The sequence below is a fragment of the Argopecten irradians genome, chromosome 10, assembly GCF_041381155.1.
Source record: "Argopecten irradians isolate NY chromosome 10, Ai_NY, whole genome shotgun sequence".
NCBI lineage: Eukaryota > Metazoa > Mollusca > Bivalvia > Pectinida > Pectinidae > Argopecten > Argopecten irradians.
The window spans coordinates 3,695,726-3,715,947 of NC_091143.1; the positions used below are offsets into that span (position 1 = coordinate 3,695,726).

Genomic DNA, 20,222 nt, shown 5'->3' on the forward strand with positions numbered 1-20,222 from the left:
TTACAGTACTAGACTGGAATTATTTTTAAGTTAAACTCACTGCAAGGTCCGAAAAGACAATAACAAATACTATAATCCTAAGTAAATTATAATTCGAGAGACTTTAAGTCCTGTCTCTTACTATAGTAGAGAATCTAAGAATCTAATTGAGAGAATCATAGAGTACTCGTCATATAAGATCTATTATCATCTACACACCACACACAAAAATTTCGAAGGATGTCTCTCTTAACAAAAAAGAGAGAGTTAAAACTCTTACACACAGCCCAAATTCTACTCCTTGAATCACGGACGAGTAATCAAAAGATAAAGGCGTGAGGATAGAAACAATCCAAATATACGAACACTTCTAGAATAAGATCAGAGAAGTCGACAATAACTATAGAAGCACACATACTAAGTAATATATAATCTAAAGCACATCTTATCATAAAGAAAGCAATCTATATGATTATTAACTCATGAGCATATTCATTCACACATAGAGAGAGATAAGTGTCTGTATTTAAAACACACACGTGAATAAAAGAGAGAATGAAGTGTCCGGAGACATCTAATTAATTCAATTGTACAAGGCCAAGTCCATTAGTGTTTCCGTTCGCTGTTCTGTTTCTAAAGTTCGTCTCATTTTTCGTGACCCATCAAGTCCCAATAGTTTATCCGTATGATCTGTGACTTTCTTGTTCACCAGGGATAAAATTGACCATGGATCTGAAAAACATCAGAATAAATGAAGTATAGTTATGGAAACATATGCGTACACAAGATCAACAGTATTCAATACCTAATTTATCCAGCCTCAGTTTACATATTGTCTCACATGAAGTTAGGAAATACATATTACTCAACACAAGGAAACAATATCTGAGTAGTTTGATTTTGAAAATTTTGTTATCACTGAGTACAAACGAAGTGAACTTAAGTTGTTCTCACCGGCGCCGATTTGATCGTCTATGCCTTGAACCAGACATAGTTCGTTTATAAGCTGTGACTTTAGAATACTAAGGATTTCTAGCATCGTAGCTGGAGAAATTCCATTTAAGTTCTTGAAAATCCACGATAGCTCCTTTAGGACCCCAGCCTTCTCCTGAATGATGTCCCCGATCTGGCTATGTCGCTGGTACACGTGCTGGAAGGCGAACCCGAACATAAAGGCATACACCATTCCCGCGGGAACCAGGAAACAACCAATCGCGTCGTTGATGTTCGGTGGAGATGGAAACGAGGCTTTAGGCCAACAGTAGTCCACGAGCGGTTGGTACAACATCAGAGTGAGCGGACAGGATATGAGAGACACGCCCGGGGCAATACAAATCTTCACCAGTCCACAGAAGTTGTTTTGGAAGCTTTCTAGTCTTTGTAATGCATAGAGATCACGTGACGTAAGGAAGGTGTAATTCTTGTTACGGATGACGGAGACCTCTTCACCAACTTGAATGTTCTTCACCCGTTTAGTGGACGAGAAAAGAGTTGATAGCCGACGTCGATGACTGACGCAGTAGAGGAATATACACACTGAAATAGGAAAAAACAGATTAACGTCGACATCATATCACACACCAATAACGTCCACATCATTTCATTCATCAACAGATTAACGTCATATCACATTCATCAACAGATTAACATCATATCACACATCAACAGATTAACGCGACATCATATCATTTACCAGTAACGTCGACATCATATCATTCACCAACAGATTATCGTCGCCATCATATCATTCACCAACAGATTAACGTCGACATCATTCCATTCATCAACAGATTAACGTCGACATTATATCATTCACCAACAGATTAACGTCGACATCAACATCATTCACCAACAGATTAACGTCGACATTATATCATTCACCAACAGATTAACGTCGACATCAATCATCACCAACAGATTAAACGTCGACTCATTCCATTCATCAACAGATTAAACGTCGACATTATATCATTCACCAATAGATTAAACGTCGACATTATATCATTCACCAACAGATTAACGTCGACATATATCATTCATCACCAACAGATAACGTCGACATCATATCATTCACCAACAGATTAACGTCGACATCATATCATTCACCAACAGATTAACGTCGACATCATATCATTCACCAACAGATTAACGTCGACATTATATCATTCACCAACAGATTAACGTCGACATTATATCATTCACCAACAGATTAACGTCGACATTATATCATTCACCAACAGATTAACGTCGACATCATATATTCACCAACAGATTTAACGTCGACATTATATCATTCACCAACAGATTAACGTCGACATCATATCATTCACCAACAGATTAACGTCGACATTCATATCATTCACCAACAGATTAAACGTCGACATCATATCATTCACCAACAGATTAACGTCGACATCATATCATTCACCAACAGATTAACGTCGACATTATATCATTCACCAACATATTAACGTCGACATTATAAGTCATTCACCAACAGATTAACGTCGACATCATATCATTCACCAACAGATTAACGTCGACATCATATCATTCACCAACAGATTAACGTCGACATCATTCCATTCACCAACAGATTAACGTCGACATCATATCATTCACCAACAGATTAACGTCGACATTATATCATTCACCAACATATTAACGTCGACATTATATCATTCACCAACAGATATTAACGTCGACATCATATCCATTCACCAACAGATTAACGTCGAACATCATATCATTCACCAACAGATTAACGTCGACATCATATCATTCACCAACAGATTAACGTCGACATTATATCATTCACCAACAGATTAACGTCGACATCATATCATTCACCAACAGATTAACGTCGACATCATATCATTCACCAACAGATTAACGTCGACATCATGTCATTCACCAACAGATTAACGTCGACATCATATCATTCACCAACAGATTAACGTCGACATCATATCATTCACCAACAGATAAACGTCGACATCATATCATTCACCAACAGATTAACGTCGACATCATATCATTCACCAACAGATTAACGTCGACATTATATCATTCACCAACAGATTAACGTCGACATCATATCATTCACCAACAGATTAACGTCGACATCATATCATTCACCAACAGATTAACGTCGATATCATTCACCAACAGATAACGTCGATATCATTTCACCAACAGATTAACGTCGACATCATATCATTCACCAACAGATTAACGTCGACATCATATCATTCACCAACAGATTAACGTCGACATCATATCATTCACCAACAGATTAACGTCGACATCATTCCATTCACCAACAGATTAACGTCGACATCATATCATTCACCAACAGATTAACGTCGACATCATATCATTCACCAACAGATTAACGTCGACATCATATCATTCACCAACAGATAAACGTCGACATCATATCATTCACCAACAGATTAACGTCGACATCATTCCATTCACCAACAGATTAACGTCGACATCATTCCATTCACCAACAGATTAACGTCGACATTAAATCATTCACCAACAGATTAACGTCGACATTATATCATTCACCAACAGATTAACGTCGACATCATATCATTCACCAACAGATTAACGTCGACATTATATCATTCACCAACAGATTAACGTCGACATCATCATTCACCAACAGATTAACGTCGACATCATTTCATTCATAACGTCGACATATCATTCACCAACAGATAAACGTCGACATCATATCATTCACCAACAGATTAACGTCGACATCATTCCATTCACCAACAGATTAACGTCGACATTATATCATTCACCAACATATTAACGTCGACATCATATCATTCACCAACAGATTAACGTCGACATTATATCATTCACCAACAGATTAACGTCGACATTATATCATTCACCAACATATTAACGTCGACATCATATCATTCACCAACAGATTAACGTCGACATCATATCATTCACCAACAGATTAACGTCGACATCATATCATTCACCAACAGATTAACGTCGACATTATATCATTCACCAACAGATTAACGTCGACATCATATCATTCACCAACAGATTAACGTCGACATCATATCATTCACCAACAGATTAACGTCGACATCATCGATCATTATATCATTCACCAACAGATTAACGTCGACATTATATCATTCACCAACAGATTAACGTCGACATCATATCATTCACCAACAGATTAACGTCGACATCATATCATTCACCAACAGATTAACGTCGACATCATATCATTCACCAACAGATTAACGTCGACATCATGTCATTCACCAACAGATTAACGTCGACATTATATCATTCACCAACAGAACATATCATTCACCAACAGATTAACGTCGACATCATGTCATTCACCAACAGATTAACGTCGACATTATATCATTCACCAACAGATTAACGTCGACATCATATCATTCACCAACAGATTAACGTCGACATTATATCATTCACCAACATATTAACGTCGACATCATTCCATTCACCAACAGATTAACGTCGACATCATATCATTCACCAACAGATTAACGTCGACATCATATCATTCACCAACAGATTAACGTCGACATTATATCATTCACCAACAGATTAACGTCGACATCATATCATTCACCAACAGATTAACGTCGACATCATATCATTCACCAACAGATTAACGTCGACATCATATCATTCACCAACAGATTAACGTCGACATCATATCATTCACCAACAGATTAACGTCGACATCATATCATTCACCAACAGATTAACGTCGACATCATATCATTCACCAACAGATTAACGTCGACATCATATCATTCACCAACAGATTAACGTCGACATCATATCATTCACCAACAGATTAACGTCGACATCATATCCATTCACAACAGATTAACGTCGACATCATATCATTCACCAACAGATTAAACGTCGACATCATGTCATTCACCAACAGATAAACGTCGACATCATGTCATTCACCAACAGATAAACGTCGACATTATATCGTTTACAACAGATTAACGTCGACATCATATCATTCACCAACGATTAACGTCGACATCATTCATTCACCAACACAGATTAACGTCGACATCATATCCATTCACCAACAGATTAACGTCGACATCATATCATTCACCAACAGATTAACGTCGACATCATATCATTCACCAACAGATTAACGTCGACATCATGTCATTCACCAACAGATTAACGTCGACATCATATCATTCACCAACAGATTAACGTCGACATCATGTCATTCACCAACAGATTAACGTCGACATCATTCATCATCACCAACAGATTAACGTCGACATCATATCATTCACCAACAGATTAACGTCGACATCATATCATTCACCAACAGATTAACGTCGACATCATGTCATTCACCAACAGATTAACGTCGACATCATATCATTCACCAACAGATTAACGTCGACATTATATCATTCACCAACATATTAACGTCGACATCATTCATTCACCAACAGATTAACGTCGACATCTTATATCATTCACCAACAGATTAACGTCGACATCATATCATTCACCAACAGATTAACGTCGACATCATATCATTCACCAACAGATTAACGTCGACATCATATCATTCACCAACAGATTAACGTCGACATTATATCATTCACCAACAGATTAACGTCGACATCATATCCATTCACCAACATAGATTAACGTCGACATCATATCATTCACCAACAGATTAACGTCGACATCATCATTCACCAACAGATTAACGTCGACATTATATCATTCACCAACAGATTAACGTCGACATTATATCATTCACCAACATATTAACGTCGACATCATGTCATTCACCAACAGATTAAGTCGACATATTAACACGATTAACGTCGACATCATATCATTCACCAACAGATTAACGTCGACATTATATCATTCACCAACAGATTAACGTCGACATTATATCATTCACCAACATATTAACGTCGACATCATATCCATTCACCAACAGATTAACGTCGACATCAATCATTCACCAACAGATTAACGTCGACATCATATCATTCACCAACAGATTAACGTCGACATCATATCATTCACCAACAGATTAACGTCGACATCAAATCATTCACCAACAGATTAACGTCGACATTATATCATTCACCAACAGATTAACGTCGACATCATATCATTCACCAACAGATAAACGTCGACATTATATCATTCACCAACAGATTAACGTCGACATCATATCATTCACCAACAGATTAACGTCGACATTATATCATTCACCAACAGATTAACGTCGACATTATATCATTCACCAACAGATTAACGTCGACATCATATCATTCACCAACAGATTAACGTCGACATCATATCATTCACCAACAGATTAACGTCGACATTATATCATTCACCAACAGATTAACGTCGACATTATATCATTCACCAACATATTAACGTCGACATCATTCCATTCACCAACAGATTAACGTCGACATCATATCATTCACCAACAGATTAACGTCGACATTATATCATTCACCAACAGATTAACGTCGACATCATATCATTCACCAACAGATTAACGTCGACATCATATCATTCACCAACAGATTAACGTCGACATCAAATCATTCACCAACAGATTAACGTCGACATTATATCATTCACCAACAGATTAACGTCGACATCATATCATTCACCAACAGATTAACGTCGACATCATATCATTCACCAACATATTAACGTCGACATCATGTCATTCACCAACAGATTAACGTCGACATTATATCATTCACCAACAGATTAACGTCGACATCATATCATTCACCAACAGATTAACGTCGACATCATTCCATTCATCACATTCACCAACAGATTAACGTCGACATTATATCATTCACCAACAGATTAACGTCGACATTATATCATTCACCAACAGATTAACGTCGACATCATATCATTCACCAACAGATTAACGTCGACATCATATCATTCACCAACAGATTAACGTCGACATCATTCCATTCACCAACAGATTAACGTCGACATCATATCATTCACCAACAGATTAACGTCGACATCATATCATTCACCAACAGATAAACGTCGACATTATATCATTCACCAACAGATTAACGTCGACATCAAATCATTCACCAACAGATTAACGTCGACATTATATCATTCACCAACAGATTAACGTCGACATTATATCATTCACCAACAGATTAACGTCGACATCATATCATTCACCAACAGATTAACGTCGACATCATATCATTCACCAACAGATTAACGTCGACATCATATCATTCACCAACAGATTAACGTCGACATTATATCATTCACCAACTGATTAACGTCGACATCAAATCATTCACCAACAGATTAACGTCGACATTATATCATTCACCAACATATTAACGTCGACATCATGTCATTCACCAACAGATTAACGTCGACATCATATCATTCACCAACATATTAACGTCGACATCAAATCATTCACCAACAGATTAACGTCGACATCAAATCATTCACCAACAGATTAACGTCGACATTATATCATTCACCAACAGATTAACGTCGACATTATATCATTCACCAACAGATTAACGTCGACATCATATCATTCACCAACAGATTAACGTCGACATCATATCATTCACCAACAGATTAACGTCGACATCATATCATTCACCAACAGATTAACGTCGACATCATATCATTCACCAACAGATTAACGTCGACATCATATCATTCACCAACAGATTAACGTCGACATCATGTCATTCACCAACAGATAAACGTCGACATCATATCATTCACCAACAGATTAACGTCGACATCATATCATTCACCAACAGATTAACGTCGACATCATATCATCATTCACCAACAGATTAACGTCGACATCATATCATTCACCAACAGATTAACGTCGACATCATATCATTCACCAACAGATATTAACGTCGACATCATATCATTCACCAACAGATTAACGTCGACATCATATCATTCACCAACATATTAACGTCGACATCATGTCATTCACCAACAGATTAACGTCGACATCATTCCATTCACCAACAGATTAACGTCGACATCATATCATTCACCAACAGATTAACGTCGACATTATATCATTCACCAACAGATTAACGTCGACATCATGTCATTCACCAACAGATTAACGTCGACATCATATCATTCACCAACAGATTAACGTCGACATTATATCATTCACCAACAGATTAACGTCGACATCATATCATTCACCAACAGATTAACGTCGACATCATATCATTCACCAACAGATTAACGTCGACATCATATCATTCACCAACAGATTAACGTCGACATCATATCATTCACCAACAGATTAACGTCGACATCATATCATTCACCAACAGATTAACGTCGACATCATATCATTCACCAACAGATTAACGTCGACATCATATCATTCACCAACAGATTAACGTCGACATCATATCATTCACCAACAGATTAACGTCGACATCATATCATTCACCAACAGATTAACGTCGACATCATATCATTCACCAACAGATTAACGTCGACATCATATCATTCACCAACAGATTAACGTCGACATCATATCATTCACCAACAGATTAACGTCGACAATCATCACACAGATTAACGTCGACATATATCATCACCAACAGATTAACGTCGACATCATATCATTCACCAACAGATTAACGTCGACATCATATCATCACCAACAGATTAACGTCGACATCATATCATTCACCAACAGATTAACGTCGACATCATATCATTCACCAACAGATTAACGTCGACATCATATCCATTCACCAACAGATTAACGTCGACATCATTCATCACCAACAGATTAACGTCGACATCATATCATTCACCAACAGATTAACGTCGACATCATATATCATTCACCAACAGATTAACGTCGACATCATATCATTCACCAACAGATTAACGTCGACATCATATCATTCACCAACATATTAACGTCGACATATATCATCACATCATTAACGTCGACATCATTCCATTCACCAACAGATTAACGTCGACATCATATCATTCACCAACAGATTAACGTCGACATCATATCATTCACCAACAGATAAACGTCGACATCATATCATTCACCAACAGATAAACGTCGACATATCATACCAACAGATTAACGTCAACATTATACCAACGTAACGTCGACATCATATCATCCACCAACAGATTAACGTCGACATCATATCATTCACCAACAGATAAACGTCGACATCATGTCATCACCAACAGATAACGTCGACATCATATCATTCACCAACAGATTAACCAACAGATAAACGTCGACATTATATCGTTTACCAATAACGTCGACATCATATCATACACCAACAGATTAACGTCGACATCATATCACACACCAACAGATTAACGTCGACTTCATATCATTCACCAACAGATTAACGTCGACATTATATCATTCACCAACAGATTAACGTCGACATCATGTCATTCACCAACAGATTAACGTCGACATCATATCATTCACCAACATTAACGTCGACATTATATCATTCACCAAACATTAACGTCGACATTCATCGTCGACATCTGTCATTCAACAGATAAACGTCGACATCATTCCATTCACCAACAGATAAACGTCGACATCATATCATTCACCAACAGATTAACGTCGACATCATGTCATTCACCAACAGATAAACGTCGACATTATATCATTCACCAACAGATTAACGTCGACATTATATCATTCACCAACATATTAACGTCGACATCATTCCATTCACCAACAGATTAACGTCGACATCATTCCATTCATCAACAGATTAACGTCGACATTATATCATTCACCAACATATTAACGTCGACATCATATCATTCACCAACACATTAACGTCGACATCATGTCATTCACCAACAGATTAACGTCGACATTATATCATTCACCAACAGATTAACGTCGACATCATGTCATTCACCAACAGATTAATGTCGACATTATATCATTCACCAACTGATTAACGTCGACATTATATCATTCACCAACATATTAACGTCGACATCATGTCATTCACCAACAGATTAATGTCGACATTATATCATTCACCAACAGATTAACGTCGACATTATATCATTCACCAACAGATTAACGTCGACATTATATCATTCACCAACAGATTAACGTCGACATCATATCATTCACCAACAGATTAACGTCGACATCATATCATTCACCAACAGATTAACGTCGACATTATATCATTCACCAACAGATTAACGTCGACATCATATCATTCACCAACAGATTAACGTCGACATTATATCATTCACCAACAGATTAACGTCGACATCATGTCATTCACCAACAGATTAACGTCGACATCATATCATTCACCAACAGATTAACGTCGACATTATATCATTCACCAACATATTAACGTCGACATCATGTCATTCACCAACAGATTAACGTCGACATTATATCATTCACCAACAGATTAACCGTCGACATCATATCACACACCAACAGATTAACGTCGACATTATATCATTCACCAACAGATTAACGTCGACATCATATCATTCACCAACAGATTAACGTCGACATCATTCCATTCACCAACAGATTAACGTCGACATCATATCATTCACCAACAGATTAACGTCGACATTATATCATTCACCAACAGATTAACGTCGACATTATATCATTCACCAACAGATTAACGTCGACATCATATCATTCACCAACAGATTAACGTCGACATCATATCATTCACCAACAGATTAACGTCGACATTATATCATTCACCAACAGATTAACGTCGACATTATATCATTCACCAACATATTAACGTCGACATCATTCCATTCACCAACAGATTAACGTCGACATTATATCATTCACCAACAGATTAACGTCGACATCATATCATTCACCAACAGATTAACGTCGACATCATATCATTCACCAACAGATTAACGTCGACATCATATCATTCACCAACAGATTAACGTCGACATCATGTCATTCACCAACAGATTAACGTCGACATCATATCATTCACCAACAGATTAACGGTCGACAATCATGTCATTCACCAACAGATAAACGTCGACATTATATCATTCACCAACAGATTAACGTCGACATCATTCATTCACCAACAGATAACGTACGACGACATTATATCATTCACCAACAGATGATTAACGTCGACATTATATCATTCACCAACAGATTAACGTCGACATCATGTCATTCACCAACAAATAAACGTCGACATTATATCATTCACCAACAGATTAACGTCGACATTATATTGTTTACCAATAACGTCGACATCATATCATACACCAACAGATTAACGTCGACATCATATCATTCACCAACAGATTAACGTCGACATTATATCATTCACCAACACATTAACGTCTACATCATATCATACACCAACACATTAACGTCGACATCATTCCATTCACCAACAGATTAACATCGACATTATATCATTCACCAACAGATTAACGTCGACATTATATCATTCACCAACAGATTAACGTCGACATCATATCATTCACCAACAGATTAACGTCGACATTCATATCATTCACCAACACATTAACGTCGACATCATGTCATTCACCAACAGATTAACGTCGACATCATATCATTCACCAACTGATTAACGTCGACATCATTCCATTCACCAACAGATTAAAAACGTCGACATTCACCAACAGATATCATTCACATTAACGTCAACATCATGTCATTACAGAAACGTCGACATTATATCATTCACCAACAGATTAACGTCGACATTATATCATTCACCAACATATTAACGTCGACATCATTCCATTCATCAACAGATTAACGTCGACATTATATCATTCACCAACAGATTAACGTCGACATCAAATCATTCACCAACAGATAAACGTCGACATTATATCATTCACCAACAGATTAACGTCGACATTATGTCATTCACCAACAGATTAACGTCGACATCAAATCACACACCAACAGATAAACGTCGACATTATATCATTCACCAACAGATTAATGTCGACATTATATCATTCACCAACATATTAACGTCGAAATCATTCCATTCATCAATAGATTAACGTCGACATCATGTCATTCACCAACAGATTAATGTCGACATTATATCATTCACCAACATATTAACGTCGACATCATTCCATTCATCAACAGATTAACGTCGACATTATATCATTCACCAACAGATTAACGTCGACATCAAATCATTCACCAACAGATGAACGTCGACATTATATCATTCACCAACAGATTAACGTCGACATGATATCATTCACCGACATTGGTGATAGTGCCAAGTATATGAACATTATATAATACTTGATCTTAGCAAAAGGTTGGCCAAATATAAATGATTTTTATAAAACCGCTGTCATGGAAATAATACAACACGTTATGCTTTAACAGTATAAATAAGTTTTTTGTCCTAAAGTGTTAAACTACAATGCATCCAAAGCATGTTATCAGTTTTATAACATACTGCAGTTACCAATGTATGCTTTGAAACAAGTCTATTATTGGATTTTTACAGTTTGCACTGACATGGACTCAATAACCATGCTTTCTAGTATTATCATTACCAGTGTATAATGATAGTTCAACACGTGCGGCGATTCTATTGTTACGGGAATAGTTGCTGGCGTAGCAACGTGGGGTCATGACCCCACGTTTGGTGGGAACCTATGAATGACTATTCCGATCAGCTGTTTAATCGAATTCGTTGACGATGACGGGAGAGACAAAAATATGGGTATTTTAATAAAAGAATATGACAGTGTCGCGAAAAAAATAAATATATTAATTGCGTGAAAAACTGTAAATATGAGGAATATATTTTAATTTTGTTGAGGTTATGAGGGTTTAATGATAATGGAGCCCGTGTAAATTTTATGTAACCCCGGCGATTTACACCTGCTCTATTATCATTATACCCTCATAACCTCAACAAAATCAAAATATATTCCTTAATAAAACCTCATGCTTACCTACATACCAAAATCATCTTTATATCTGGTTAAAAAATATTATAAAATATTTGTCTTATCGATGAAAAAAATGATCATGTAAGCTGTCGAACAACAGCAATAAAACGTCACACATTCCATTTGGTGCAAACAAATTATAGTAGTACAACCATTATGAACATGATAAAGGAACGCTTCAAGGTTCGAAACGGAAGGAAATATTTAAATGTAATTGATTTTTTAATCGTGTTGACTTGAACACATATCTTATTCACAAGGGGCCAACTCAATAAAAATGGGTGTTGTCATACATTTTTTTTTTGTATTTGGTGGATGGACTGATGAATATATATAACAGTCATGTGATTTTTTTTAGAAAAAAATGAGATTTGAAAAATTATAAAAAAATCGGGATATTTACTATAAAAACGATTTTTTTAAATAATTTTTCAAATCTCGTATTTTCTGGAAAAGAAAATCACATGACTGTTATATATACTCATCGTTGAAGGGTGGAAATATCCTCGAGACAAATATCTACTTCCCCTAGCTTTAATTCTAGGGGTCATTATCGTCGACAAGAGCGATGATATTCCCTCCAAACCCAATCTACTCAACTATGATGCCACTGTCACAACAAAATGTCCTTAAAGCTGACAATGCAAGTTAAAATTATTAACATGATTTTGTTTTTAAATAAGTATACTCGTTTTTCCAAGAATCGTTTATGAGACATTCCCCGGTTGAGGACAGCCATTTTTGTTTTACATTCCGACGACTCACCGACCCCTATATAAAGCGCGTGAATCGACACACGTGCGCTCATTCATGTACCTATACACCTAGCAGTCCACAGGTTATATCACCTACAAATAGGTAAACAAAACCCTCACCTGTAAAACTATATGGGACTTTTTTTTAGCAAGAAAACATGTCAACTCCTCTAAGTTGTCATTTAGATGTTTCTCAAAATAAAATTCCAACGCAAGTGAATAGAAATCCAAAAATAATCCATCCACATATCTCCACGTATATCATCGTACCCGACGCACTCAACTGACCATATACACGTGAATATGTACCTGACCCAAACGAGCGACAACTATCAAGGACACACACGTGTCGTTGTACATGTACGTGTAAAACTTAGTGTATATTGAAGTGTTTTATTAGTTCGTATTGGACATATGTTGGGATATAGCTGACAACACATTCATCTATTACTTCAATGAAATATTGTCAGGTCAATTTGACATTGTTCTGAGACAAGATATGCTTAGAATGATACACGTGTGTCAAGTGTCCCGTGCTTTATATAGGGGGTTGGCCAGTGAAGGTTACTAAGCAGAGCAAAAGAAAAATGGCTGCCACTTCCTTAGATACTACGTATACACTGTCATAACTAGGGGATGTCTCAGAAACAATTTTTGAAAAAAAAATATTTCGTTAATATTTTTTTTTTAATTTCAACTGCATGTTTTTAACTTGCATTGTCAGCTTTAACTGGGTTTGTGTATACACTTTCCTTAGGTGTCTCTAATGTTTGCGTTAGGCCAAAAATAAACTACGATGTGTCCCGAAAGAAGCATAATAATTTTTATCTTCAGTCAGCTAACTGAAAAAGATTATACCGATTACCTCATAAATACATACCTGAGCATAATTTGTCACCATGGATTCCCAAACCCGATTGAGGACATCTTTGAGTCATTTTTGTTGAAACGGGTCTGCTATTGACTTAGTGTCGGTGTTGTGTATAGTTGTGTATGGTAATTTTGAAATAATCATTATCGCTCTTTTCAACGATAGTAAGCGTTTTTGTGATGGCTTACTAGAAATGGGAATTTAAGGTAAACTGTGTAGAATTTTTGTCTCAGAGAACATTCCATCCTTCTCAATACAAACTATTTAGATTACGATTTTAATTATTTTAATCAGACCCCTTAAAACGTCTAAAATAATATCTATATATATTTGCACTTTCGTGGGTCCAAATTGATAGAGACTTTATCTAACTCTCGGATCGCTGTGATCTATTATTTGAGTTTCTGCCACGTTCAAAATAGTTCACGACTGAAATGCCATATGTACAGTTACATGGAACCGATCGCAGCATTGGCATTAACACAATACACAGAATCCAATGGACATTTTATAAATAAGATTTAAATACATAAAGCAGTAATAAGAATGCTAGTGTGATTTACTGACCGACCACGCCCAGGACTAGTATCAGTACAGTCGGCATGACCATCTCCATAGTGGTTGGTTCAGATTCGGGTTCCGATTCAGGTTCCGAAGTGCTAGTTTCCGACTCCGGTTCGGATGTTGCCATGGCCATTTTGATCAAAATCCCTTACTGTGTAAAAGAATGATCTGAAACAATGTGTGTTGACATAAATGAACTCTTTGAAAAAAAATGCTATGCTTCTTTCATTTAATGTCAATTTGCGAAAAAAAAATTACAAAAAACTTAATACAATAGAATATGCAAATTTCAGAAATAATAGTTTTATCTAATTAAGTAACATTCAAAGAGGTATGTTAACCCATTGTTATAGAATGTTTTAAAAATAAGGTTTAGAAATACAATCTATCATAGCTTAAGAAAAACAAACCTCTATTTTATAACTGTACATTCACCTTCAGCTGAAAAGTGTTTGATTCGTGTGAATAAAACGTTTTCGCATCTAACGAAATCAACCAATAATGAATATTACATGACCAAATTATTTACCAGAATATATGAAGATATTGATAAAACACTACGAAGAAGAAATTGTCAAGTTAAGCTCGGGGTAAAATCGCCCATACGTAGAGCCGTTAATTAGATAGTTGTTAATTAATTGTACTTACCTACAGTGTAGCAGGTGCTCTGACCCGTACCGTACGCGTCTTCCTAATTAAATGATTGGGATGTTTCTGCGTCCACCGTGTATGACGTACATTATAACACACATGTAGTATCAGAGGTAATTGGTCGGAACAATATGAATAGATTGGGCCGGATCAATACTCATTATAACAAACCGCTTACCAATAAACAAGGTTTGTTTAACTGTTTGTTCAGAGAAAATGGGATGTGTATTTAACAAAGAAGGAATTTTGTGTTAATGATAAAAATATCGATTTTTTCTTATAATTCATTTATCTTCATTTGTGAAGTGTTCTTACATCTATTTCTTTACGTGAATTTCACGTGAACCAGGGCAAAAAAAAAGTGAATTTTATGTGAACCGGGGCAAAAACTGGCTTAGATCCCTACACAGAACGTTCAGTAAATATTATTTCAATGATGCACTCTTTTATTGTCATTTTGATAATAATATAAATATACATAATGTTCCTTCAGAATAACTAGACTAAATAAAATTTAACTATCAATCAGTTACAAAATGGAACAAAGACATATTTATTGATTGCCTTATTTTGTTTATTTCGAGTTATGATGCTCAATCCATCAATTTGAGGTGTTTGTTAATCTAGGTGTTCAGAATCGTAATGGGATGTTAATTGTTTGAACCAAGGGTTTATATGTGTGTTAAGTTTTCATTTATTTCTAATTATTCTTTAGCTAAAGTGCACCAGTAAAATCGATGACAGCCTACATCTAACGAACTTTTTTTTCTTTTTTTTTTTTAATTATAAAGTTAAACTCAATTTTAGCCGTTGAACAAATCTCTCATAACTACATAAATACTAAAAGTTTGTGGAAAGGTGTGTCTACTCATAACACATACATTTGTTGCATTAGTGGTACAGAAATACATGCATTGACAACCTAAAAAGAAAATGTAAAAGAATAATCAATTTGACATTAAAAACACTACACAGAAAACCGAAAACTCTTTGGCTGATATGACTCAAACTTAATAGTGTTATTCGCAGACAAACGTTTAATGTTGATTGCTGCCTGTTTTCTTATTTTGAGTTATGTGAAATAACCTTAACTTGACCTTATATCTATTTTCCTCTGTGTCACTAAATAGATATATGTTTCACAATTGATTTCTTCTTTATTCCTTTCTAGACATACATATTGATATATGAATACTTTTCTTCTTGCGTCCAATTATTTCAATGGCCTTCATATCAATAACAAACTAAACTGCTGCGGTATACACATACACAGTGATATTGTTTACATTCAGAAATAACGAAACAAATTAGTGTGAGACGTGTCTGTCGAAAGGCCCTTTATATTTTCTAGGTATTTTTATCCCTCGCGAACCGAGATTATCTGGGGTATTATTCTTGGCACCGTCCGTCCGTCCGTCCGTCCGTCCGAGATCATTTTCCGGACTGAAACTAAAAAAACCGTTCAAAACAGCTCCTTGAAACTTTTTGTATACATCAGAGAAGCGCCCTAGTTGCGCCTTTTTTATTTTTCCGTTACCATGGAAACTTATTAAAAAATACCAAATAACTGGGTTTTTTTTGTTTTGTTACCGGACTTAAACTCCAAAACCGTTTAATGCAGCGTCATGAAACTTTGTGTAATCTTGTGCTATTTTGGACCTTCCATTTTGGGAATTTTTTCCGTTACCATGGAAACTTATTCAAAAATACCAAATTACTGTTTCCTTTTATTTCCGGACTATAACTCCAAAACCGCTCAACGCAGCTCCCTGAATCTTTCTGTATACTTCAGACAAAAACCCTAGTTGTGCCTTTTGCTATTGAGTACCTTCCATTTTTAGAATAATTTTCGTTACCATGCAAATACTTAGTAAAAAATACCAAATTACTGCTTCCTTTTTGTTTCCGGAGTATAACTCCAAAACCGTTCAACGCAGCTCCCTGAAAATTTCTGTATATTTCAGACAAGTGCCATAGTTATGCCTTTTGCTGTTGTTGACCTTCAATTTTGATTTTTTTTCTGTTGAGTGTCTAGAAACTCTAGATTTACAATACTCGTATACATTTAATGTTATACTTGAATAATTGTTACTTTAACCTTGATGTATTTGTGTTTTATTCCCTGCGGGGCGCGGGGAATAATGTCACGCTTTGCGGTATCTTGTTTTATATTGTGTTATTTGTTTATATTGTTTTTGTTATCAATTCAATATACACTGTAAGTATGGTATGCCTATTCCTGCAATATATGTAGAAGAGCGGAAATATATATATTTTCTTTCATACCTACGAGTGTAATACTGGCTGGTTCAGGGCAATACACTCACGTCTCCTGAGGCTGTATTACAGTATACATGGCAAAGCCTCGTGACGTCACGGCGTCAACAAAATCTCTATTTCCCGGTAAAATCTTAACATTTTTTCACAAATATGGCTGGTTTAATATAAAGGATGCGGAATTTGTTATGAAAATATCACGTAATGTTTCATGTATGGAAAATTGACATCCAGTCGTAGATTTCTTCAAATTTATTTCAAAATGGCGGGATATTATAGCTGTAAAACTGCAATAAAACGTCGAGGTATGAAAGAAAAATACTCTTTCATAAGTGGATGTGAAGGATACGGATATTCTACCCTCGGGACCACAAAATGTTGTAAAACCCTCGGCAAGCCTCGGGTTTTACTATATTTTGTGACCCTCGGGTACAATATCCCTATCCTTCATATCCACATTTGAAAGAGTCTTATAATATTCACTACATATCTTGTTACATGTGCAGTGAATGCGATACATATATATTTACGTTCGTCCACAAATATATCTTATCCTTTAATGCACCATATACAGAGAAAACATTATTTTGATTCGGCATGGTTTTCATTGATAATGTTTCGTGCTTTGATTAATCCAAATGATTATTCTTTCTACACCATTAAGAACATAAATACATTGATAGTTAGATGTTTAACATTATTGAAACCCTGTCAGTTTAAGCATAATAACCTAAATTGTGTCTTTAAATCCACTTGATTCCCAGGGTCGAGGTGGACGAGGTTATCCCAACCACTGGTGACATTAGTGGAAGACAATGCTACTATTATTTTTTAGTGAATATCGGAGTTATCAGCTGGGTATTTGTTGTAACGAGACCTACTGTACAAGCTCATCAGCTGATTATAACAATTCTATAAAACAAACAGACTTACAATGCTAAGTGACCAATGACTCCACTAGGTACCAGGGTACGACACCCGTCATGACATCCAGATCAATGCACCCTCCATTAGAAACCAGATATCACCGCCCATTCAGGACTCGGTGGAACTTTGAAAATCATCCGTCATCTACCGCTGCATCATTGATAAAATAGTTCATACTCCACACAATGTTAACTTGTTAATTATACCAGGGTAATTGTGTAGGTTAATACGTTTGTAACATTATCAATGGTGATCTAGTAAATAGTGAGGTCAACAGACGACAAACACTAGCCTTTGATTAGTGGAGAACATTAATCAGTGGTTCAGTCATTAACCTAATTATACACAATACATAACACATAAAAATAAAAATGGAAATTATAAACCTTAAACGATTAAACAATTCGTTGTAGAGTAACAAAAACGTCCTGAAAGCCTTGTCATGCATCACTAGTCAACATATATCACCAGTATCTCATCCTCGATATGGGTTACTATCACTGTCGTTATAATCACCACCGGACTATCTATTCAAGAGAACTGATCCAATGACAGGCCTTCAAAAGCTTTCTTTGAAGATTTCATGGTGAGCGTCGCCCAAATTTAAAGCCATACAGTCAATCACATTGTACCGTTATTCGATTCGTTTGACTTACACAAAATTACTAAACTATACCTTCTCAACTATTGCATATGAAACCTCCAGTTTACCTATGACATATTCTAGGTATGGATATAACGAAAGTGACATTAACTACTGAAATAGGAGGATGCGGCATCTGGACGTTAAAAACTCATTGAATAACGAGAATATAGGAACCAGGCATATGGCTAACGAGTAACTGGAAAAGTATACATTTAAGATGAACAAATTGAAATACTACTATAAAACATAAGACCATTGATGATACAGTGAATAATGTCAGGTTTGATGCTATAAATCTCCAGATCCATCTGTAAATACACATAACCGTTCTGACTGCTAGTCGTGATCTGAAAGCTATTCTGTATTAATACAAGTGAATATAATACCCCAAATTGTCATCCTTTGACAGTAGGTTTCCATTGCATTATAA

At 35.9% G+C, this 20,222-nt stretch overlaps 1 protein-coding gene across 1 annotated transcript; it reads right to left on the reverse strand.

The window, feature by feature from the left end:
- Positions 1–535: 535 nt before the first annotated feature.
- Positions 536–15,424, reverse strand: LOC138334043 (uncharacterized). The gene is made up of 3 exons (XM_069282760.1): positions 15,295–15,424; positions 934–1,515; positions 536–711 (listed from the first exon to the last, which is right to left on the reverse strand). Exons 1-3 carry the CDS (start codon positions 15,422–15,424, stop codon positions 563–565), a joined length of 861 nt encoding a protein of 286 aa, XP_069138861.1. The 3' UTR covers positions 536–562.
- Positions 15,425–20,222: the final 4,798 nt, after the last annotated feature.